At 37.1% G+C, this 27,500-nt stretch overlaps 1 protein-coding gene across 14 annotated transcripts in view; it reads right to left on the reverse strand.

The window, feature by feature from the left end:
- The window catches only part of LOC133556297 (potassium channel subfamily T member 1-like), a 320,711-nt gene that overhangs the window by 69,338 nt on the left and 223,873 nt on the right, over positions 1–27,500 (reverse strand). For all 14 annotated transcript variants that reach the window (XM_061906103.1, XM_061906091.1, XM_061906090.1 and 11 more), the window contains 9 exons: positions 25,976–26,050; positions 25,743–25,826; positions 21,068–21,162; positions 14,471–14,651; positions 13,315–13,479; positions 13,113–13,249; positions 11,036–11,099; positions 6,802–6,910; positions 6,601–6,709 (listed from right to left, as the gene is read on the reverse strand). In XM_061906103.1, coding sequence (XP_061762087.1) covers positions 6,601–6,709; positions 6,802–6,910; positions 11,036–11,099; positions 13,113–13,249; positions 13,315–13,479; positions 14,471–14,651; positions 21,068–21,162; positions 25,743–25,826; positions 25,976–26,050 — 1,019 coding nt within the window. The remainder of the gene's footprint in view (positions 1–6,600; positions 6,710–6,801; positions 6,911–11,035; positions 11,100–13,112; positions 13,250–13,314; positions 13,480–14,470; positions 14,652–21,067; positions 21,163–25,742; positions 25,827–25,975; positions 26,051–27,500) is intronic.

Genomic DNA, 27,500 nt, shown 5'->3' on the forward strand with positions numbered 1-27,500 from the left:
ATGAAGTCATGTGTCAATCATTCACTTCTGCACATGAAGTCATGTGTCAATCATTCACTTCTGCACATTAAGTCATGTGTCAATCATTCCCTAACGAAGCATTTCATCAGCATGAGTAAGTACACTATTTCATCAGCATGAGAAAGTACACTATTTCATCTGCATGTGTAAGTACCCAATTAATCTGCATGTGTAAGTACGCTATTTAATCTGCATGAGAAATTACAATATTTCTTCTGCATGAGTAAGTACACTAATCTGCATGTGTAAGTACACTATTTCATCTGCATGAGAAAGTACAATATTTCTTCTGCATAAATACACTATTTCATCTGCATGTACTGTATATGTACACTATTTCATCTGCATGAGTATTTACACTATTTCATCTGCATGTACTGTATGTGTACACTATTTCATCTGCATGAGTATTTACACTATTTCATCTGCATGTCTAAGTACACTATTTCATCTGCATGTACTGTATATGTACACTATTTCATCTGCATGTGTAAGTACACTATTTGATCTGCATGAGTATTTACAGTTTTCATCTGCATGTCTAAGTACACTATTTCATCTGCATGAGAAAGTACAATATTTCTTCTGCATGCGTATGTACAATATTTAATCTGCATGAGTATGTACACTATTTCATCTGCATGAGTAAATACACTAATTAATTTGCATGAGTAAGTACACTATTTCATCTGCATTTGTGTTACTGTCACACAGATGTAGAAAGATGTTGTGTGGGTTGCAGATGTCACTTGCACATGTATCATCTAAGTACTAAGCAGCAATGGATGATTGGAGCTGATGAGAAAACTGAAGTATACTGCTGATGCCAAGAATATTAGCCACTGATTGATATAAAGTGTTAGTATAAAGTGTGGCTCACAGAGCATTTTTTAATAATTGAAAACAAATATTACAGAAAAAAAAATACATAAAGTGGAATGAACAAGCAAACAGATGTAATGTAATGAGAATATGTTGCAATGTTAACCCTAACAATTCTTTATTACTGGAACACTATTAACAACACAACTGCTGCACATACTGTAAATAATGAAACAATATGGTAATCAAATTATAAGCATTTCAAATGAAACAAGTAAATGATAAACAAACAAATAATAATAGAATAAAATAATAAAATCCATTAATAAAATAGAATGAAACAATAAAACACATCAATATAATAGAAAAAACAAAATCAATATAACGGAATAAAACGATTAAAATAAATCAACAATAGAATAAAACAATTTAAAAAATCAATATAATAGAAACATTTTTAAAAAATCAATATAATATAATAAAACCATAAAAACAAATCAATAATAGAACAAAACAATAAAAACTAATCAAAATAATAGAAAAAAATAAAACAAATCGATATAATAGAATAAAACAATAAAATCTAATCAATAATAGAATAAAACTGTAACAAAATTAATATAATAAAAACAAATCAATATAATACAATAAAACAATTAAAAACAAATCAATAATAGAATAAAACAATAAAAACAAATCAATATAATAGAAAACAGATCAAAACAAATCAATATAATGGAATACAACAATAACAACAAATAATAATAATAAAAGAATACAATAATAAAAGACATCAGCAACATAGAATAAAACAATAAAAAACAAATCAATAGAATAAAAACAAATCAATATAAAAGAATACAACAATAAAAACAAATAATAATAATAGATTAAAGTAATAAAATACATCAACACATTAGAATAAAACAATAAAAACAAATAATTATAATAAAATAAAACAATAAAAGACACAGAAGACAATTTAAAAGGCAGATAATAAAAGTGGACTTTAAGACAAGATTTCAAACATTCAACATTCTGACATGAGGGCCAGAACATTCCACAGTTTAGGGCCCCTAGTCTGAAGCCTCCTTTTAGACCCCACATTGGAACTGGCCCTCGGACCTCATACATTTAGATGAGGTTCATTATGTACTTTGGATTCCGAGATTTAAAAAAATTACTTTTTAAAATCAATTCTAAAACCAACTGGAAGTCAATGCAGAGAAGTGAGAATCTGGGAGAAGTGCTCTCCTTTCAAAGTGCTGCTGTGGACTAAGTGTCACACTGCAACTACACTTGGTTGAAGACTAAGTGTAAGTGTGACACTGTAACTACACCAAGTTGTGGACTAACTAAGTGTCACACTGCAACTACACTTGGTTGAAGACTAAGTGTAAGTGTGACACTGCAACTACACAAAGTTGTGGACTAACTAAGTGTCACACTGCAACTACACAAAGCTGCCAAGTTATGTTTTACTTTAAAACATAATAAAAACTTATAATCGACGGATAGATTGTTGAACTACAGATTTAATCATTAAAAGTAAAAATAATATTTATTGATTCGACTTATTTTAACACTCTTATGAAACTTTTAGTTTCATTTAAAAAAATTATTATGATCCACTAGCAATGTTGTTATGAATTATTGACCTGTTTAATGCTCCAATTATTCACATAAATGTTCCATTTTGAAAATAGTTTTGGGGAAAATTGTGAAAATTGTGTTTCTTTGGAAAAAAAGGTCCTACAACCTAAAATATAAAATCTTTATGGCAATGGATAGATCTAAAGTTGATCTACAAATATGTAGGTATTAAAAGTAAAAAATATTCATACATGATCCTGATACCTTTAGTCTGATGTTTTTCAACTGTCATTGTTCAAAAATAATAATAATGAACAATGTTGTTATACATTATTTACTTATTTCAGGTTCTAATGACTTCACATAAATGTTCCATTTCCCCAAATTCCATGCTTTGTGTTTTTGCCTTAAAGAGTGTTGTTTTCTTTGGAAAATAAAGGTCATAAAACATAAAAAAACAAAACTTCATGGCAACAGATATATCTAAATTTGATATATAGATATTTAGGTGTAGACCAGGGGTCAGCAACCCGCGGCTACGGAGCCGCATGCGGCTCTTTGATCACTGGTGTGGCTCAGCTCTTAACTTGCCAACCTTCCCGAATTTACCAGGAGATTTCTGACCTCAGTGCCTTTCCCTAAAATTGTCAGAGGTATGCGTACTGCGATTTTCACTCGGACAGCAACATTGAGGGCGGGCCGTGATGGTAATACCCATGACATCTTCTAATACATGTAGTTGTGCCCGCTGTTACACAACACTATGTGCGTGCTGGCCGGTCACGTTTTGTGTGAAACCTCTATTGCAATCCTCAAGCGGTTGCAAGGCATACTTGTTCAACAGCCATGCAGGTTACACTGAGGGTTGTGATGTAAACAACTTTAACACTCTTACTAATATGCACCACACTGTGAACCCACACCAAACAATAATGACAAACACATTTCGGGAAAACATCCGCACTGTAACACAACATAAACACAACATAACAAATACTCAGAATCCCATACAACCCTGACTCTTCCAGGCTACATTATACACCCCGCTAGCACCAAACCCCCCCCCCCCCCCCCCCCCACCAACCTGTTGAACAAGAATGCCTTGCAATCACATGTGTGCGTTTGCAGAAGCCACATACAACACGTGAGCTGACAGGTACGTTTTTTGTACAAGTTGTGGAGGGCACTAAAGACAGTTCCATCGTAGCACGCCCTTATTATTGTTAATTGGGTATTACTCAGCAGACGTCCGAGGGAATAGTCACTCTGAAACCCGCGAGTCTCCCGGACAAATCGCAAGAAATTGTATGCGTGATGCTAATAAGGGGCATTCATATAAAACTCACTGGCCAAACTTACATCAAATATTAATATTTAATTGCGGGCCGCGTGTCTGAGACCCCTGGGTTATACATAGCACAAAGCAAAAAAAAAAACTATGTATACAGTGTTATTTCATTACGCATTCGAAGAGTCTTGTGGCTCCCATATTATTCTTTATTTTTTTGAAACGGGCCACAATGGCTCTTTGAGTGGTAAAGGTTGGCGACCCCTAGTGTAGACCATGTGTGTCAAACTCTGGCCCACCGTGTAATTTCATTTGGCCCTTGAGGCAATATCAAATTAACATTAGAGCTGGTCCGCCGGCATTATACGGCGGCGGTGCTGCTGTAACACCGCATTCACCGCTAATACTCATACTTGCCAACACTCAGACTTGCCAATACTCCCGATTTTCTCGGGAGACTCCCAAATTTCAGTTCCCCTCCCCAAAATCTCCCGGGGCAACCATTCTCCCGAATTTCTCCCAATTTCCATCCGGACGACAATATTGTGGGCGTGCCTTAAAGGCACTGCCTTTAGCGTCCCCTACAACCTGTCGACACGTACGCTTTTCCTACAAAGAAATAACGTGCCAATCCGGTCACATAATATATGCGACTTTTACACGCACACACACACACACACACACACACACACACACACACACACACACACACACACACACACACACACACACACACACACACACACACACACACACACACACACACACACACACACACACAAGTGAATGCAAAGCATACTTGGTCAACAGCCATACAGGTCACATTGAGGGTGGTGGTATAAACAACTTTAACACTGTTACAAATATGTGCCACACTGTGAACCCACACCAAACAAGAATAACAAACACATTTCAGGAGAACATCCGCACCGTAAAACAACATAAACACAACAGAAGAAATACCCAGAACCCTTTGCAGCACTAACTCTTCCGGGACAGTACAATATACAACCCCCCCAAGCAATAATTAACGTTTTATTCATGCACTTTCTCTTGCTACTTCAAGGCTTGAATGTTTGATTCATTCATTATTGTTATTTTATTTTCAAATTTATTATTAGCCTGTGGAAAACTTTATTTTGATATTTACCTCAGAGGGCTGCCAATAGAAAAGAGGCATTCAATTTTTATTTGAATTTTATTTGATACGCCATTGATATTTTTTTAATTATTATTATTTAAAACTTGATTTTGCATGTCATTATAAAGTTTTATAAGCCTTTTTTGTTCAATATTCAATGCAAAACTTGTTTGGGTCCCTATTAAAAGGTTAATTTGTTCAACCTTGGCCCGCGGCTTTGTTCAGTTTAAAATGTTGGCCCACTCTGTATTTGAGTTTGACACCCCTGGTGTAGACAGTAAATAAAATATAAATATATGATTTATTTATTGCATATTTGGTGTTTTACTAGGGAGTTTTTTGTCAAAACTCCCGAGTAAAAAAGGGAGTTTTGACAAAAAAAGGCTTAAAATATTAAAGAAAAACAAACTCAGATAGATCAGAAGCTGATCTGTAAATATTTACCTGTTGAAAGTAAAATATATTCATATATGACTTATTTTTATCACTTTAATGACCGAGACCTTTTTGGGTCCCCGGGACCTTAAACACTCACCAAAATTGGGTTTACAAAACAAATTGGTTTTCAAAATGAAACATATCAAAATGGCCGTCAAATGCTTTCAGCCTGTGTTGGTGAGTAATAATGATCGTGTGTACTTGTCTACTTCAACAATAAACAGAGTTCCAGTCCTCGATGGAGACCAAGAAGACCAGAAGTGTACTCACTGTCCTCTGGAGGTGTGGACCAGGAGACCAGAAGTGTACTCACTGTCCTCTAGGAGTGTGGACCAGGAGACCAAGAAGACCAGAAGTGTACTCACTGTCCTCTGGAGGTGTGGACCAGGAGACCAAGAAGACCAGAAGTGTACTCACTGTCCTTTAGGGGTGTGGACCAGGAGACCAAGAAGACCAGAAGTGTACTCACTGTCCTCTGGAGGTGTGGACCAGGAGACCAAAAAGACCAGAAGTGTACTCACTATCCTCTAGGGGTGTGGACCAGGAGACCAAGAAGACCAGAAGTGTACTCACTGTCCCCTGGAGGTGTGGACCAGGAGACCAAGAAGACCAGAAGTGTACTCACTGTCCACTAGGGGTGTGGACCAGGAGACCAAGAAGACCTGAAGTGTACTCACTGTCGTCTAGGGGTGTGGACCAGGAGACCAGAAGTGTACTCACTGTCCTCTAGGAGTGTGGACCAGGAGACCAAGAAGACCAGAAGTGTACTCACTGTCCTCTGGAGGTGTGGACCAGGAGACCAAGAAGACCAGAAGTGTACTCACTGTCCTTTAGGGGTGTGGACCAGGAGACCAAGAAGACCAGAAGTGTACTCACTGTCCTTTAGGGGTGTGGACCAGGAGACCAAGAAGACCAGAAGTGTACTCACTGTCCTCTGGAGGTGTGGACCAGGAGACCAAAAAGACCAGAAGTGTACTCACTATCCTCTAGGGGTGTGGACCAGGAGACCAAGAAGACCAGAAGTGTACTCACTGTCCCCTGGAGGTGTGGACCAGGAGACCAAGAAGACCAGAAGTGTACTCACTGTCCACTAGGGGTGTGGACCAGGAGACCAAGAAGACCTGAAGTGTACTCACTGTCGTCTAGGGGTGTGGACCAGGAGACCAATACGACCAGAAGTGTACTCCCTGTCCTCTGGAGGTGTGGACCAGGACACCAAGACGACCAGAAGTGTACTCACTGTCCTCTGGAAGAGTGGACCAGGAGACCAAGAAGACCAAAAGTGAAGTGTACTCACTGTCCTCTGGAGGTGTGGACCAGGAGAGTCACCAGGGTGGACATGGCAGGACACACACAGTTCAGGGCCAGCATGGCGTACTTAAACTCCTCCTCACAAACCACGTGGTCTGTTTTCAACGGGAGATCAAACACATTGAAGGGTTAGGTGACGTGTCCCAAGACTTGGTCCAAAACCTCAATGAGAACCTGATGAACTTACCGGCAAATTTCACATGGAATTTGTTCTCCGGTTTGAGTATCTGGACATAGAGAGGACAGTTGGGAGCAAAGTCCTTGGCGGCCCAAGCTCTCAAAATCGTCTGATGATCCTGCGGGGACATTTCACTTGTTACTGTACTCATCAGGTGCTTACTGTGTCAAACACAAGGCCCCGGGGCCACATGTGGCTCGCTACTTCCGGACTAGACTAGAAATTATTTGCCTCAATAAAAACGTGGGAATCTTTGGACACCTCACCATTCCATTTCGACTGTTAGGATGACAATTCGATTCAGAGTCGATTCTCGATTCAAAATGATTCTCGTAATAAATTATTTGGTGCATGAATGATGATAAAACCTTTTCAAAAACTGTTTTGAAAAGGACTTATGTTTTTTTAATAATTCTTTAAAAAAATGACAGAGTGTTAATTGACCTGATAAAAGAAATACAGCAACTCTTACCCAATCCCAGCTTTACAATACTTAAGATAGAAAGTTACAGAGAAAATACAATTACAATATTTATTAAATACAATACATACAAAATGGAAAACCAAAAATCCATAAAAGCTACATCATCAGTAATAGTATTAATAAACAAAATTAAAGTATTGATAATAGTATTATTTGAAGTTTTTAATTCCCAATTTTGATTATTAAAAAAAAAAAAAAATTATCGAAAAAAATAACAAATGAGAAATAATAATACTGTATTTTTCGGACTATAAGGCCCTCTTAAAATCCTTGAATTTTCTCAAAACTCGACAGTGTGCCTTATAACCTGGTGTGCCTAATGTACGGCCTAATTTTGGTTGTGCTTACCAACCTCGAAGCAATTTTATTTGGTACATGGTGTAATGATAAGTGTGACCAGTAGATGGCAGTCACACATAAGAGATATGTGTAGACGGCAATATGATGGCAGTAAACAACACCAAAACTTTAAATGTTCCATTGAAAATATAGAACATAACACACGGCGCTAAAAAATCCGTCAACATATTTTACTACGACTTTGAAGCCTCACCGCTTGATGGATTGTCGGTCCATTATGGCTACCGTAGTCAGAGATACAAGTATTATTATGGTGTGTGTCTAAGGACCGCATAGTTGCACCTATTAGCAGACATTTTTCTGGCGCTTTGTTTCACAATATTATGCAAAAGCAACTTTTTTAACCTTCTGGTACCTGCTGATCTGTATTTGAGATCTGCATAAGTCTTGAAAATGTGCGCGTGATGGCCACTGTAGTCCGTGCCGACAACGTAGTTGATAAACTTCTTCATTTTCTCTATCTTTTTGTTATGGGACATTCATGTGTGTGGAGTTTGCATGTTCTCCCTGTGAATGCGTGGGTTCCCTCCGGGTACTCCGGCTTCCTCCCACCTCCAAAGACATGCACCTGGGGATAGGTTGATTGGCAACACTAAATTGGCCCTAGTGTGTGAATGTGAGTGTGAATGTTGTCTGTCTATCTGTGTTGGCCCTGCGATGAGGTGGCGACTTGTCCAGGGTGTACCCCGCTTTCCGCCTGATTGTAGCTGAGATAGGCACCAGTGTCCTCGCGACCCCAAAGGGAATAAGCCTACTAAATGGATGAATGGATGGATCCTCCACTGTTGCCATTTCGAATATAAAGTAGTGTAAAGTTCTTACTTATATCTGTCAGTAAACTCGCCATCAAAGCACTAAAACATACCGGTGTACTGAGTTAAATTATTCACCCAAGGTTAGTTATTAGAGAGTTCCGCTCGGACAATTTTTCACGGTACACATTTCCGGCGTTGTTGTTGCACTAGTGACCCACAGATGAGGAGATGCTGCTCTGTTATTGATTGAAGTACAGTCTGAATGTCATTAAAACAGTTAGCTCCATCTTTTGACACTTCTTCCACTCCCTTCCTTGCACGCTACACCGCTACAACAAACATGACGGGGAGAAGACGCTGTCGAAGGTGAGCCACGTAAATAAAACCGCCCACAAAACGGCGCATCCTGAAGCGACTGTCGGAAAGCGGCTTGAAGATGATGTGTATGTATCATCTATGCAACATTTTGACCAAAGAACCACCATTACATGTTATGTAGACCATAACGAAGTATTTTACATTTAGAAAATAATCATAATAATATGACTCCTTTAATGCGCCTTATAATTCGGTGCGACCTATGGTCCGGAAACATACTGCATATATATATATATATATATATATATATATATATATATATATATATATATATATATATATATATATATATATATATATATAGTGACGTGGTCATAAGTGTACATACACTTTTAAAGAACATAAAATCATGGCTGTCTTGAGTTTCCAATCATTTCTACAACTCTTATTTTTTTGTGATAAAGTGATTGGAGCACATACTTGTTGGTCACAAAAAACATTCATGAAGTTTGGTTCTTTTATGAATTTATTATGGGTCTACTGAAAATGTGAGCACATCTGCTGGGTCAAAAGTATACATACAGCAATGTTAATATTTGCTTACATGTCCCTTGGCAAGTTTCACTGCATTAAGGCGCTTTTGGTAGCCATCCACAAGCTTTTGGTTGAATTTTTGACCACTCCTCTTGACAAAATTGGTGCAGTTCAGCTAAATGTGTTGGTTTTCTGACATGGACTTGTTTCTTCAGCATTGTCCATACATTGTCCGGACTTTGGGGAGGCCATTCTAAAACCTTCACTCTAGCCTCATTTAGCAATTCCTTTACCACTTTTGAGGTGTTTGGGTCATTGTCCTGTTGGAACACCCAACTGGGCTCAAGACCCAATCTCCGGGCTGACTATTTTAGGTTGTCCTGAAGAATTTGGAGGTAATCCTCGCTTTTCATTGTCCCATTTAAAGGCACCAGTTCCATTGGCAGCAAAACAGGCTCAGAGCATAATACTACCACCACCATGTTTGACAGTAGGCCTGGTGTTCATGGGATTAAAGGCCTCACCTTTTCTCCTCCAAACATATTGTTGGGTATTGTGGCCAAACAGTTCAATTTTTTGTTTTATCTTTATCCATCTAATAGACAAAGATAAGACCTTCTGGAGGAAAGTTCTGTGGTCGGATGAATAACAATAAATTCATAAAAGAACCAAACTTCATGAATGTTTTTTTGTGACCAACAAGCATGAGCTCCAATCACTGTATCACAAAAAAATAATTATTGGAAACTGAAGACAGCCATGACATTATGTTCTTTACAGGTGTATGTACACTTTTGACCACGACTGTATATTTGTAAATACATAAATATCTGCTTGTCACCTTGACTAACTGTTTCACAGCAAGTTACCCATCAAACAGTTGGTAGAACACATCATAATCATCTATGCCAGTGGTTCTCAAATGGGGGTACGCTTACCCCTGGGGGTACTTAAAGGTATGACAAGGGGTATGTGAGATTTTTAAAAAATATTCTAAAAATAGCAACAATTCAAAAATCCTTTATAAATATATTTATTGAATAATACTTCAACAAAATATGAACGTGAGTTCATAAACTGTGAAAAGAAATGCAACAATTTAATATTCAGTGTTGACAGCAATATTTTTTGTGGACATGTTCCATAAATATTGATGTTAAAGATTTATTATTTTGTGAAGAAATGTTTAGAATTGAGTTCATGAATCCAGATGGATCTCTGATACAATCCCCAAAGAGGGCACTTTAAGTTGATGATTATTTCTATGTGTAGAAATATTTAGTTATAATTGAATCATTTGTTTATTTTTCAACAACTTTTTAGTTATTTTTATATCTTTTTTTCCAAATAGTTCAAGAAAGACCACAACAAATGAGCAATATTTTGCAGTTATACAATTTAATAAATCAGAAACTGATGACATAGTGCTGTATTTTAATTCTTTATCTCTTTTTTTCAACCAAAAATGCTTTGCTCTGATTAGGAGGTTCTTGAATTAAAAAAATGTTCACGGGGGACATCACTGAAAAAAGGTTGAGAACCACAGATCTATGCAAATATACTTTTACATTGGTAAATATTCAGTGTTACCCTCTGAGGGCAGTCATAACTGCCATGTGGTGACATAAGTTTGACAGGCCTGACTTCCATGGACAAAGGATAGTTGTAGAATAATTAGAACATCCAAACACTTTCAGAGGAAGAAGAAGAAGTCAAGTGTGACAGAAAAGTGCTGAGCTGTGGTTGAAAGGAAAGTGGATCATAGAGTTTGACAAATGGAGGTTTGACTCACAGCAGCAGTTCTGTCTCCCTCGTTACGACTGCTGAGGATGAAGCAGGCCTCGGCATCGTCCATTCTGGAGCCAGATGGAAGACAGTGTCAGAGTTCAAGTAAAGACTAGGAACTATACCAGCTTTAAGTACTGAAAGTGAAAGTATGATATTATGAGGGGGCCTTTTGTATACCCGTAACTTTTAAAAAATAATGAATCAAAAACATTCACGTGTTATTTTTCCTTAGTTGTTGTCAGTGCTCTTATTTTAGTTCCATTTCCTGCTTGTCTCCCTGAGTGCTATTTCCCCTCACCTGTCCCTGATTGGCAGCTTGGCCAAACCTGTTTCCTATCAGCTGGCTGCTATTTATGTCTGCCTCGCCCTTCAGTCAGGGCTCGATGATCCTGTTTTCCCTGCATTTTGACATTAAAGTTATATTTTCCTGTGCTATGCCTGTCATCCATGCATCTTGGGGTTCACCACCAACAGATTATGAATCATTTACCTTCTCCACTACATCACAATAAATATTCCACTTTGAAGATTTTTATGGGGGAAAATATTGCATATTTTGTGTTTTCGCCATGAAAAACAGTGTTTTCTTTGACAAAAAGAGCAATTAACATACAAAAATACAAACTTCATGTAAAAAAATAGATCTGAAGTTGTTATGTAGATATTTTAAAGATTAAAGTAAAACAAAAATGTATATATATATATATATATATGACCTTTTTTTTAAAGGGGAACTGCACTTTTTTTGGGAAGTTTTCCCATAGTTCATAATTATTATTATAAAAGACTATTTTTTAAACATTCTAAATATTAGATAAACGTAAATAAAAACCAATAAATAAACATCCAAAAAGTGCCAACAATACTCAATTTACATTTGGTGACTCAAATATTAACAAGTATTAGTGGTTATTATCAGTGCTAACACAAACTTTTTACATTTTGTGACTTGAATATTAACCAAGTAGTAGTGATATTGTTATTGTAAGTGCTAACAGACAAACTATTTACATTTTGTGACTCTAATATTAATCAATTATTAATGATATTGTTATTATAAGTGCTAACACAGATGAACTATTTACATTTTGTGACTTGAACATTAACAAGTATTTGTAATATTGTTATAATAAGTGCTAACGCAGACTATTTATAGCGGCGCAGTGATCTGCTGATTGCTCGCTTTCTTGCTCAGAGGAAGTCTGAGTGGTTAAATCAACAAGTTGGTACACTTTGACAGCCATTTAGGACCCGAAACAGACGAGGACGCCACTTACAGCGCTCATTTTCTTATTTGTCGCCATGGAGGCCAGAATTAGTGATTTAGAAGTAGCTAAAACACTGTGGAAGGACGTTAGCCGCTAGCTAGCTAGCCATATCTTAAAGCACCTCTTCCTGAGGGTGTTTCAGTGTTATAACTTCACCTTTATCTTTACTTAGTACCTTTTCTGGCTACACACTATGTCAGCTCATACCGGTACTTTTTAGAGGTGGTATAGTACCGAATATGATTCATTAGTATTGCGGTACTATACTAGTTCCGGTATACCATACAATCCTAGTATGGACAAATGGGGCCAATTATTTTTGATGTATTTTTATTTTGTACTTGTTTTAATCTTTTTGTATGTGTTTTTCACTTGCCTTTAAAAGCCTAACCAAGGACAAGGGTTGCAAATGATTCCGAGGCTAGAAGTCTTATATACTTTAACATGTTTATTGTACTGTCCCTGTCCAATGAATACATACATTAATAAGACTTGGAAGGCTCAGACCCTTTTGGGTCCCTGGGACCTTTAACATTCACAGAAATTAAGGGGAGTCCCGATGGTTACAACATAATGGTTCTGAAAATGAAAAATATCAAAATGGCCCCCGCATGTTTGAATTTTTCAGTGCACGGGGCACGGTGGAAAAAGTTTGGACACCCCTGGTCTAAGTTATGTTTATAGTATCAATGATTGTATTTGGTGTAGAAAATGAGGGTTACACTCTCGAAGTTTGTCTAGCTGAACAAATATACTCATTAATATTCCAAAATATGAGACTCAATTATCAAATGTGTCATGCGAGCTACCCACTTGGCCCTCATCAGGTCCTGGTCTTTGAGGGCGGACCCCTGGAGGTAGATGACCCTCTGAGACCACAGAGGTATCTGGAGGATACGGCGGACTTGAATGTCGATGTCAGTGGGACACAGGATGACAACGTAATAGTCCTGCAAGACAGACAAGAATGAGAGTGAATGGAGAGTTCTTGGGAAGGTCTCTCCCTGGTACGGACCTGCAACCTGGGGTGGGCGTAGAACTCGTTGAGAAAATCCATCAGCAGGTCTATCTTCAGCGAGCTGACACACAGAACCACGTGCTTCTCCGTCTGCGCTCGGTGGCGACTGTAGTTTCCTCCCAGTTTCTGGCTCTCCATCCACAGGTAGGCCAGTTCTTCAAACTGAAACATTCACACTAAATTGCATCATCATGTACTAACAAATACATCCTAAAAGGTACCGCTGCCTTCGGAAAGTACCAATACTTTTTTCTTTTCATGTGCTTGATGCTGCGAGTACTTACAAGCAGACACAGTGCGTAGACAGAAAAGGGAGAATGGACGCATTTTGGTGTAAAAGTAAAGATAAAGGAGAAATTATAACACTGAAACACCCTCAGGAAGATCCATCTGCAATTTGCAGTGTTTTAGCTACTTTTAAATGGCCTATATGGCGACAAATAAAGTATGTTTCAAGTAGTAGCAATATCACTGGAGGACGAGGAATAGCTAAACATGCTCCACTACACACCCTAGAAGGATACAATAGCTAACAAAATCGAAAAAAAAATGGTAAATGGGTTATACTTGTATAGCGCTTTTCTACCTTCAAGGTACTCAAAGCGCTTTGACACTATTTCCACATTCATCCATTCACACACACATTCACACACTGATGGCGGGAGCTGCCATGCAAGGCCCTAACAACGACCCATCAGCAGCAAATGTCTTGCTCAAGGACACAACGGACGTGACAAGGTTGGTAGAAATCGGGGATCGAACTAGGAATCCTCAGGTTGCTGGCACGGCCACTCACCCAACCGCACCACGCCATCCCAGAAGAGGTGCTTTAAGACGTCCAGCCGCCAGCAGTGTTTGAGATACTTCTAAATCACTTATACTGGCCTCCATGGCGACAAATAGTTTCAAGTAGCATTATCACTGTAGGACGAGGACTAGCTACACATGCTCCACTACACACCCTAGAAGGATACAATAGCTAACAAAAGCTAAACATATGTTTACTGTACCCCTAAGATTTTGTGTTCACATAAAGACTATAATGACATGTTTTGTGCTCCCCTTTTATTTTGGAAAATCATCTAAAAAGATTTTGGTAGCGGTCCTGACACCAACACATTGGTATGGGGACAACAGAAGAGTGTATTGTCACCTGTAGAGGGAGCACCACCAGTGCCACACAGATGAGGATGACCACCAGCAGCTGCGAGGGCCAGATCTGAGGTGTGACATCTCCGTAGCCCACGGTGGAGAAGGTGACGATGCAGAAGTAGAAGGAGTCAAAGAGGGACAACTTCTTCCCAGCTCTCTCCAGGTGCTGGATGCCACAAGCTCTGCAGGGACGCAAGAAAAGACACTTGTCACTTTCCCTCATTTTTGTGTTGATCAGTCAGTGGCACAGCTGTTGGGGAACCAGAGCTCGGACGTCGGCAGAATAAATATAGCACATTTTTGTTATTGTTTTATTCATTTAAAAAAAAAAAAATGTCGTGCTACAATCATTGACCGTATTTTCAAGACTATAAGCTGCTACTTTTTCCCCCCTAAACTTTGAACCCTCTGTCTTATCTATGGATTTTCTTCACTAACGAATAATTATGGAAGGGATTACAGCAAAAAAAAAAAAAAAAAATCCATCCATCCATTTTCTACCGCTTATTCCCTTTTGGGGTCGCGGGGGGCGCTGGTGCCTATCTCAGCTACAATCGGGTGGAAGGCGGTGTACACCCTGGACAAGTTGCCGCCTCATCGCAGGGCCAACACAGATAGACAGACAACATTCACACTCACATTCACACACTAGGGCCAATTTAGTGTTGCCAATCAACCTATCCCCAGGTGCATGTCTTTGGAAGTGGGAGGAAGCCGGAGTACCCAGAGGGAACCCACGCAGTCACCGGGAGAACATGCAAACTCCACACAGAAAGATCCCGAGCCTGGGATTGAACCTAGGACTACTCAGGACCTTCGTATTGTGAGGCAGACGCACTAACCCCTCTGCCACCGTGAAACCACCAAAAATAAAACAAAATTAAAAAATCAGACAATGTACTCGGGTTGTCTCGATACCAATGTCTTGGTATCGAGACCAATGTTTTGATACATGTCATTATTATAACAAAAAAAACTTAGTGTACTTGAAACATATGTTTATTATTGTAATTTAGTCCTTAAATACAAACCCTGTTTCCATATGAGTTGGGAAATTGTGTTAGATGTAAATATAAACGGAATACAATGATTTGCAAATCCTTTTCAACCCATATTCAATTGATTATGCTACAAAGACAACATATTTGATGTTCAAACTCATAAACATTTTTTTTTTGTGCAAATAATCATTAACTTTAGAAATTGATGCCAGCAACACGTGACAAAGAAGTTGGAGAAGGTGGCAATAAATACTAATTAAGTTGAGGAATGCTCCTCAAACACTTATTTGGAACATCCCACAGGTGTGCAGGCTAATTGGGAACAGGTGGGTGCCATGATTGGGTATAAAAGCAGCTTTCATGAAATGCTAAGTAATTCACAAACAAGGATGGGGTGAGGGTCACCAATTTGTAAGCAAATTGTCGAACAGTTTTAGAACAACATTTCTGAACGAGCTATTGCAAGGAATTTAGGGATTTTACCATCTACGGTCTGTAAAATCATCAAAAGGTTCAGAGAATCTGGAGAAATCACTGCACGTAAGCAATGATATTACGGACTTTTGATCCCTCAGGCGGTACTGCATCAAAAACCGACATCAGTGTGTAAAGGATATCACCACATGGGCTCAGGAACACTTCATAAAACCACTGTCAGTAACTAGAGTTGCTCGCTACATCTGTAAGTGCAAGTTAAAACCCTACTATGCAAAGCGAAAGCCATTTATCAACAACATCCAGGAACGCCGCCGGCTTCGCTGGGCCTGAGCTTATCTAAGATGACTGATGCAAAGTGGAAAAGTGTTCTGTGGTCTGACGAGTCCACATTTCAAATTATATTTGGAAACTGTGGACGTGGTGTCTTCCGCAACAAAGAGGAAAATAACCATCCGGATTGTTATAGGCGCAAAGCTCAAAAGCCAGCATCTGTGATGGTATGGCGGTGTATTAGTGCCCAAGGCATGGGTAACTTACACATCTGTGAAGGCACCATTAATGCTGAAAGATCCATACAGGTTTTGGAGCAACATATGTTGTCATCCAAGCAACATTATCATGGACGCCCCTGCTTATTTTTGCAAAACAATGCCAAACCACGTGTTACAACAGCGTGGATTCGTAGTAAAAGAGTGTGGGTACTTTCCTAGCCCGCCTGCAGTCCAGACCTGTCTCCCATCGAAAATGTGTGGCGCATTATGAAGCGTAAAAGACCACAACAAGACCCCGGACTGTTGAACAACTTAAGCTGTACATCAAGCAAGAATGGGAAAGAATTCCACTTTCAAAGCTTCAACAATTAGTTTCCTCTTTTCCCAAACGTTTATTGAGTGTTGTTAAAAGAAAAGGTGAACATGCCCTTTCCCAACTACTTTGGCACGTGTTTCAGCCATGAAATTCTAAGTTAATTATTATTTGCAAAAAAAAAAAAAGTTTATGTAGTGCATTCAACTGAATATGGATTGAAAAGGATTTGCAAATCATTGTATTCTGTTTATATTTACATCTAACACAATTTCCCAACTCGTATGGAAACGGGGTTTCTAAAATAGTGAACATACTAAACAACTTGTCTTTTAGTAGTAAGTAAACAAACAAAGACTCTGCTGACATATGCAGTAACATATTGTGTCATTTATCTACCTATTATTTTGTCTACATTATGAGGGACAAACTGTAAAAAGTGGATCCGCCTGTCGTGAGATCGACAGGCGGATCGGTGCGGCGTCTTCAGTAATGCGGACGTATCGATCCGTTGTGGTGAAGAAGGAGCTGAGCCGGAAGGCAAAGCTCTCAATTTACCGGTCGATCTACGTTCCCATCCTCACCTATGGTCATGAGCTTTGGGTCATGACCGAAAGGATAAGATCACGGGTACAAGCGGCCGAAATGAGTTTCCTCCGCCGGGTGGCGGGGCTCTCCCTTAGAGATAGGGTGAGAAGCTCTGCCATCCGGGAGGAGCTCAACGTAAAGCCGCTGCTCCTCCACATCGAGAGGAGCCAGATGAAGTGGTTCGGGCATCTGGTCAGGATGCCACCCGAACGTCTCCCTAGGGATGTGTTTAGGGCACGTCCAGCTGGTAGGAGGCCACGGGGAAGACCCAGGACACGTTGGGAAGACTATGTCTCCCGGCTGGCCTGGGAACGCCTCGGGATCCCCCGGGAAGAGCTAGACGAAGTGGCTGGAGATAGGGAAGTCTGGGCTTCCCTGCTTAGGCTGCTGCCCCCGCGACCCGACCTCGGATAAGCGGAAGATGATGGATGGATGGATGGATAATCCACTTATTCATTTAATGTTAATATCTGCTTATTTTCTGTTTTAACATGTTCTATCTACATTTCTGGTAAAATGTAATAATCACTTATTCTTCTCTTCTTTGATACTTGACATTAGTTTTGGATGATACCACAGATTTAGGTATTGAGCCGATACCAAGTAGTTACAGGATCATTCATTGGTCATATTCAAAGTCCTTATGTGTCCAGGGACATATTTACTGACTTTATAAACAGAGTATAAATAAATAAAGAAAAAATATTTTGTGACGATAAAAAATATTGATGTAATATAATATAGTAATATCGACGAGATACGCTCTTGTACTTGGTATCATTACAGTGGATGTCAGGTGTAGATCCATCCATAGCATTTGTTTACATTGTGACGCCAGTGAGCTATTGTATCCTCCTAGGACAGGGGTCGTCAACCCGCGGCTCCGGAGCCGCATGCGGCTCTTTTATCACTCTGATGAGGTTTCCAGATTTAAGTACCTCTCCCAAAAATCTCCCGGAGTTAACATTCACCGATTTTCACCCAGCCAACAATATTGAGGACGTGCCGCGGTGGCAATGCTTTTGACGCCCACTATAACATGTCGTCGCGCCCGCTTTGACACCATTCCATCTGCGTGCCCACGGATCACATGTGGTAGGCTGCCTCTGTTATTACAATTAAGTGACTGCAAGGCATACTTGATCAACAACTATACTGGTTACACTGAGTGTTGTGATATAAACAAATTTACCACTCTTACTGATATGCGCCACAATGTGAACCCACACCTCCGTGCGTCGGTTGAGGTGGGCGGGGTTGGGGGGGGGTGGTGTTTGGTGGTAGCGGGAGTGTATAATGTAGCCCGGAAGAGTTAGGGATGCATATATATATATATATATATATATATATATATATATATATATACATAAAATATTATACATTTTAGTGGGTGCAGCTTATATATAAACATTTTTTTATTTATCTTAGTGGGTGAAGCTTATATAGAAAATGTTTTCTTGTTCTCAGTTTTAATAGGTTCAGAATATATATATATATATATATATATATATATATATAATTTAAAATTTTTGTGGGTGAGGCTTATATATAAAACATTTTTGGTCTTCTCAATTTTAGTAGGTGCAGCTTATATATACCGTATATAAAAAAATGTATTTTCAATAATAGTGGGTGCGGCTTATATATATAAAACATTTTTCTTGTTCTCAACTTTAGTAGGATATATATATATATATATATATATATATATATATATATATATATATATATATATATATATATATATATATATATATATATATAAAATATTCTCAATTTTAGTGGGTGCAGCTTATATTTAAAACTTTTTATTTTTATTTTAGTGAGTGCGGCTTGTATATAAAAAAACTTTATTTTCCTCTCAATTTTAGTGGGTGCGGCATACATAACGGTGCGGCATATAGTCCAAAAAATATATATATTTTTTCTCCTCTACTTATTAATTTTATATGTTTTTTTTTTGTGTGTGAAATTCACTGTAATTATTGTTTATTTCTTTAAAAAAAGAAATAAACAAAGTGTTGCCTTCGTTATAACATTTACATAAGACTTTTAAGTTTTTGCGGCTCCAAACTGATTAGTTTTTTGTATTTTTCGGTCCAATATGGCTCTTTCAACATGTTGGGTTGCCGACCCCTGCTGTAGACTTTGTGTCATGTTCCTTCGTGACTAAACCTATCACTCTGGTCTAAAAGAACACAGCCTGGTTCTACCTACACAAACAAACAGCTCAGTCTTTTGTTTACACACTATTAGTTTGGCGTGAGGGAGAATTAGTCATTAATGCCTCTCGTTCGCATTTATGCTAGCTTGTAAGGTTGTACGGTATACCGGTACTAGAATAATACCGCGATACTAATGAATCATATTCGGTACTATACCGCCTCCAAAAAGTACCGGCTAACTCTCCCCCACACCTTTTTTTAACGGGCATGACGGCGCGTCTTTGTCATGTCAAGATGAGCTGAGGAGCATGTTCGGCAGCGCACCCAAATAGAGTACTTACAAACAGACACAGTGTGTAGACAGAAAAGGGAGAATGGACGCATTTTGGTGTAAAAAGTAAAGATAAAGGTGAAGTTTTAACACTGAAACACTCTCGCGAAAAGGTGCTTTAAGACTTGGCTAGCTAACTAGCAGCAAACATCCATCCACAGTGTTTTAGCTACTTCCAAATGTCCATGGCAACACTGAAAGTACGTTTCTAGCAAGTACAATCATCACTGCAGGACGAGGAATAGCTAAACATGCTTCACTACACACCCAAGGAGGATACAATAGCTCACCGGCGTCACAATGTAAACAAATGCCATGAGTGGATCTACACCTGACATCCACTCTCATGATACCAAGTACAACAGCGTATCCAGTTGATACTACTATGATTACATCGATATCTTTTATCGTCACAAAATATTTTTTCCTTTAAGAAAAAAATCATATTATGTTTATAAAGTCAGTAAATAAGTCCCTGGACACATGAGGACTTTGAATATGACAAATGTATGAGCCTGTAACTACGTGGTATCGGATCGATACCTAAACGCGTGGTCTCATCCAAAACTAATGTAAAGTATTAAAGAAGAGTAGAATAAGTGATTTTTACATTTTGACAGAAGTGTAGATAGAACATATTAAAACAGAAAATAAGCAGATATGAACAGTAAATGAACAAGTAGATTAATACATTTTTTTTGACAGTTTGTCCCTCATAATGTAGACAAAATAATAGGTAGATAAATGACACAATATGTTACTGCATACATCAGCAGACTAATTAGGAGTCTTTGTTTGTTTACTTATTACTAAAAGACAAGTTGTCTAGTATGTTCACTATTTTATTTAAGGACTAAATTACAATAATAAACATATGTGTCATGTACCCTTACATTTTTGTTACAATAAAGACAAAAATTACATTTTAGTGGGTCCCCATCCATCCATCCATTTTCTACCGCTTTTCCCTTTTGGGGTCGCAGGGGTTCGCTGGAGCTTATCTCAGCTGCATTCGGGCGGAAGGCGGCGTACACCCTTAACAAGTCGCCACCTCATCGCAGTTTATTGGTCCCCTTTATTTAGAAAAACATCGAAATACATTTTGGTTCCGGTACCAAAATATTGATATCAGGACAACCCTACTAGCTTGCTTCTCCAGTATGTGAGCAGTATCACCATCATCCAAGTGTGTTTATCAATTATCATATGAATCCAAATGTTCATGTTGCATCACATGATGAATGATGAAAGAAGTCGGAGCGCTGACTTACCCAGTAAAAACCAGGCAGAGTAAAGTGCAGATGAGGATGAAGACCTGATTGAACATGGCTGAGTGAGTCCTCTGGATGGCACGATGGAAGTCATTCTGCCAGCAGGAGAGACGTGTTAGTGATCAGAGTCAACGCTTGCTCCTTGTAGTATGTTCAGCATGTCAGCATGTGCTCCACCTCCATGTGCTTGGCACAAGACTACACCATCTGTCCGTTGGCAGGACACCTTCTACCATGTTCTATCTACCTGACATCCTGGATGATATCAGCAGCAGACAACCGTATGCACCTTTTTAAGATTCACGTTGCAGCTGTGGTGGACTACGTCTTCATGCAACTGCAACAATTCTAAAGATTTGTAGGCGTGTCCTGGGACAACATTTTCACCTCCATATCAGAGCTTTGAGCATTGGCTGATCCCGATATTAATCCTATTGGATATCACACACTTGTATTATTTTGTAGTGTGGGACTTTAGAAAAGGTTAGATCAAGTAAAATTACTCAAACAGAGATACATGGTCGATTTGTAAACACTAATAACCTATGTATTATTAACTGTCTGAAACATTAATTTTGCTGTCTTTAAGTGTGAGTAGAGTGGTATTTTTTATTTTTTGGCAAACACCAACATTAGTGGTCACAATAATTTATTAAGTTATTAGTTAGGTACATATATACAGTACATATACTTACAACCATATATGTGTTAGATACATATATACATACATACACATACTTACAATAATATATACTAGATACATACATACATATACTTACCATCATATATGTGTTAGATACATATTTACATACATACATACATACACATACTTACAATAATATATACTAGATACATACATACATATACTTACTATCATATATGTGTTAGATACATATATACATATACTCACAATAATATATGTGTTAGGTACATATATACATATACTTACAATCATATATGTGTTAGATACATGTATATATATATACTAACAACCATATGTGTTAGATCCATATGAACATATACTCACAATAATATATGTGTTGGATACATATATACATGTACTTACAATCATATATGTGTTAGATACATATATACATATACTAACAATCTGTTAGATACATACATACATATACTCACAATAATATATGTGTTACATACATATATACATATACTTATCATATATGTGTTACATACATATATACATATACTTACAACCATATGTGTTAGATACATATAAACATATACTTACAATCATATATGTGTTAGATACATATATACATATACTAACAATTTGTTAAATACATACATACATATACTCACAATAATTAATGTGTTAGGTACATATATACATATACCTACAATCATATATGTGTTAGACACATATATACATATACTAACAATCTGTTAGATATATACATACATATACTCACAATAATATATGTGTTAGGTACATAGATACATATACTTACAATCATATATGTGCTAGATACATATAAACATATACTTACAATCATAAATGGGTTAGATACGTATATACATGTACCTATAATCATATATGTGTTAGATACATATATGCATATACTAACAATCTGTTAGATACATACATATATATACCGTATTTTCCGCACTATAAGGCGCACCTAAAAACCTAAAATTTTCTCAAAAGCTGACAGTGCGCCTTATAATCCGGTGCGGCTTATATATGGACAAATATTGAGTGACAACAGGTCTCACAACTACAGTACGCAGCCGCCTATTTCATTTCATTCGAGAAGAAGCGCGCGGTGCATGCTGGGATATATGACTGCGCCAGGCCGTGCCGTCTCATTTCCATTTGTGTGTTTATGTAAATACCCCAAAATGGCTCTTATTGAGAGACATGATTTCAGGAGAGTAGGAATTGTCACTGAACTGCTGGACAACAGCAGCAACACTGACTCCATTAATGACGTCTCGAAAAAGTGCAAAAGCAATAACAATATATCAATAACTCAACGTTGCTCAAACGTTAATGTCACACAACACACAAAATAAACATGTAATGCTAACTTCATTAGGTTAATCCCCATCCACGAATCCCTCGAATTATTCTTCTTCAGTGTCCGAATTATACATGCCACAAGATGTCTCGCAACTATGGTAATCAACCTTATTTTCCCCCGTAGAAGAAGAAGTGCACTTCAAGCAACCGCCTACCCTATTTTCCCTTGTAGAAAAAGAAGGGCGCGGTGCATGCAGGGATATATGACTGCGTGAGGCGTGCTCTTTCTGTGTTTATGTAAAGACCCCAAAATGGCTCTATTAAGAGACACGTTTACGACGCAAAGTTTAAACTCAAGGCGATCAGTCACACAGTAGAAGATGGGAATAGAGCAGCAGCGAGAGAATTTAACATTAACAGCAGCGACACTGACTCCTTTAATGACGACTTCGACAAGATGTTGGATGCCGTATTCGCCTAAGTGTTTGATTCGAACACTGAAGAAGAAGAATTTGAGGGATTTGTGGATGAGGAATAACTTAATAAAGTGAGCTTTACGCGTTTATTTTGTGTGTTGTGTTGTGTGACATTATTGTTTGAGCAACGTTGAGTTTTTGATATATTATTGCTTTGCACTATTTCGAGTCTTACTATATTGTGATTGCACTAACGTTTTATTTACCGTAACAGTATCAGACTGTTTTTTACGTGTTTATTGAATCGGGGAAAAGAATAAAACAGCTCTTTATTCATTTTAGGAGTTTGACTGACCTATCTGACTGGTTTGTTGACATTCCCGTTAGCGCAGCTCCATCTAAAGGATGCATAACGTAACCCCAGCCTCTACTGTAGCATCTATTCTGTGCGCCTTATAATGCGGTGCGCTTTATATATCAACAAAGTTTTAAAATAGGCCATTCGTTGAAGGTGCACCTTATAATTCGGTGTGCCTTATAGTGCGGAAAATATGGTACTCACAATAATATATTTGTTAGGTACATATATACATATACTTACAATTATATATGTGCTAGATACATATATACATATACTTACAATCATATGTGTTAGATACATATAAACATATACTTACAATCATAAATGTGTTAGATACATACGTATATACATGTACTTACAATCATATCATATAAATGATAAATGATAAATGGGTTGTATTTGTGTAACGCTTTTCTACCTTCACTACTTTGACACAACTTCCACGTTTACCCATTAACACACTGATGGAGGGAGCTGCCATGCAAGGCACTAACCAGCACCCACCAGGAGCAAGGGTAAAGTGTCTTGCTCAAGGACACAACGGACGTGACATGGTTGGTACTAGGTGGGGATTGAACCAGGGACCCTCGGGTTGTGCACGGCCACTTCCACTGCGCCATGCCGTCCGGTATTTGTGCCGTATATGTATATGCCGTATATGTGTTGGATACAATGTATACATGTACTTACAATCATATATGTGTTAGATACATATATAAATATTCTAACAATCTGTTAGATACATACATACGTATACTCACAATAATATATGTGTTAAATACATATAAACATATACTTACAATCAAATACAATGTATACATGTACTTACAATCATATATGTGTTAGATATATATACACACATATACTTACAATAATATATGTGTTAGATACATACAAACATACACTTACAATCATATATGTGTTAGATACAATGTATACATGTACTTACAATCATATATGTGTTAGATATATACACACACATATACATACAATAATATATGTGTTAGATACATACAAACATATACTTACAATCATATATGTGTTAGATATATATTTATATATACATATACTTACAATAATATATGTTTTAGATACATACAAACATACACTTACAATCATATATGTGTTAGATAAAATGTATACATGTACTTACAATCATATATGTGTTAGATATATACACACACATATACATACAATAATATATGTGTTAGATACATACAAACATATACTTACAATCATATATGTGTTAGATATATATTTATATATACATATACTTACAATAATATACGTTTTAGATACATACAAACATACACTTACAATCATATATGTGTTAGATAAAATGTATACATGTACTTACAATCATATATGTGTTGGATATATATACACATATATTTACAACAATATATGTGTTAGATACATACAAACATATACTTACAATCATATATGTGTTAGATACATACAAATATATACTTACAATCATATATGTGTTAGAAATATATTTATATATACATATACTTACAATAATATATGTTAGATACATACAAACAAACACTTACAATCATATATGTGTTAGATACAATGTATACATGTACTTACAATCACATATGTGTTAGATACATACAAACATATACTTACAATCATATATGTGTTAGATACATACAAACATATACTTAAAATCATATACTGTATGTGTTAGATACATACAAACATATACTTACAATCATATATGTGTTAGATATATATTTATATATACATATACTTACAATAATATATGTGTTAGATACATACAAACATATACTTACAATCATATATGTGTTAGATATATATTTATATATACATATACTTACAATAATATATGTGTTAGATACATACAAACGCATACTTGCAATCATATATGTGTTAGATACCTATACTTACAATCATGTTTTCCAGGGCCCCCTTGGCAAGCCAGCAGTTAAGAAAAACAGGAACAAATATGGTTCTTAATGGAGGCCAGAAGATCTGAAAAGGAATAAGAAGAGTAAAGACTATTGACATATCAATCACAGGTCCTTTTCATCCTGTCATTGCTCACTACAGATTGATTTTTCAAACAAATCTGATCTATTGAACAAAAAGTGTTGAATCATATTGTGGAGGTGATGACTTACTGTGATGACAAATGGCACCGTATTGATCATCTCCAATATGAAGGATATCTGGAATATTTGCTCCCAGATGTTGCCCTGGAGAGCACATTGGTGGACAGAGATAAAATGGCAGTTCAAAAAAGTCCCTCATTTTGAAACCCTTTCAGAAACACAGTGGATTGAAAAGATTATATTTTTCCTTAATTGGAAAATGTCCCAAAAATCTTCCAATAGTGTTTGAAGTGTGCTGCCCAAAATGTAGTTTAAGTGCTTTCAGGAGCACAGCTGGCACACACTTTTTGTGTCTTCTGCAGTCTGTGTAAGAGTTTGAGTTTGAGTTTATTTGGAACATGCAAGCATACAACATGATACATCACAATTTCCAGTTTCTCTTTTCAACATGTTCGAAAAGGAGTAGGAAGAAGCAGAGCTTATTTAATCCTACCCCTTTTCTTTTACATAACAGTTGCTAAAACTTTTGTTCACTTCCTGTTCTCAATGTATTCACAATAAACTCCATAAGTAATTACAATAAAAATAACTAAATAAATAATTGGTGAAGTAAGTCTTATTCCATACGGTGAGATAAGTAAGATTATTTTGAGAATGAAAGAATGAATTGGGTGAATAAAATCAGAATGTTTATAAGGGTTCTTCTTTTTTGTACTTTGTAAACACTTCAAGTTTGAAGAGTTTCTTGAAGTGGATCATATTAGTACATTGTTTGATTGCTTTCCTTAATCCATTCCATAATTTAATTCCACATACTGATATACTGAGGGTCTTTAGTGTTGTACGTGCACACAAATGTTTTAAATTACATTTTTCTCTAAGAATATATTTCTCCTCTTTTTTTGAGAAGAATTGTTGTGTATTCCTGGGTAGCTGGTTATAGTTTGCTTTGTGTATAATTTTAGCTGTTTGCAAATTCACTATGTTGTGGATTTTCAGTATATTTGATTCTATACATAAAGGGTTTGTATGTTCTCTATATCCAACATTATGTATTATTCTAACTGATCTTTTTTGTAACACTGTTAGTGAATGAAGTGTAATTTTGTAATTATTTCCCCATATTTCTACACAGTAACTCAGATATGGTAACACTAGTGAGCAGTAGAGAATATAAAGTGATTTTTGGTCTAGAACATATTTGGCTTTATTCATTATTGACGTGTTTCTTGCTATTTTATGTTATACCTAGAAATTTGGTTTCATTTACTCTTTCAATTTCTATTCCGTCTATTTGTATTTGTGTTTGACTTTCTCTTCTACTGTTACCAAATAGGATTATTTTAGTTTTACTGAGATTCAATAATAGTCTGTTTTTGTCAAACCATTTTTTTTCATATGTTCATTTCTTCTGTTATTATTTGTATTATCTTCTGTGTGTTCTCTCCTGAACAAAACACTGTTGTATCATCTGCAAAATAATACTAACTTTAAATCTCTTGTAACTTTACAAATGTCATTTATATAGAGATTGAATAGTTTAGGTCCTAGTATTGATCCCTGAGGTACACCACAGGATATATTTAGCATTGTA

Source organism: Nerophis ophidion, linkage group LG07 (assembly GCF_033978795.1).
Source record: "Nerophis ophidion isolate RoL-2023_Sa linkage group LG07, RoL_Noph_v1.0, whole genome shotgun sequence".
NCBI classification, from domain to species: Eukaryota; Metazoa; Chordata; class Actinopteri; order Syngnathiformes; family Syngnathidae; genus Nerophis; species Nerophis ophidion.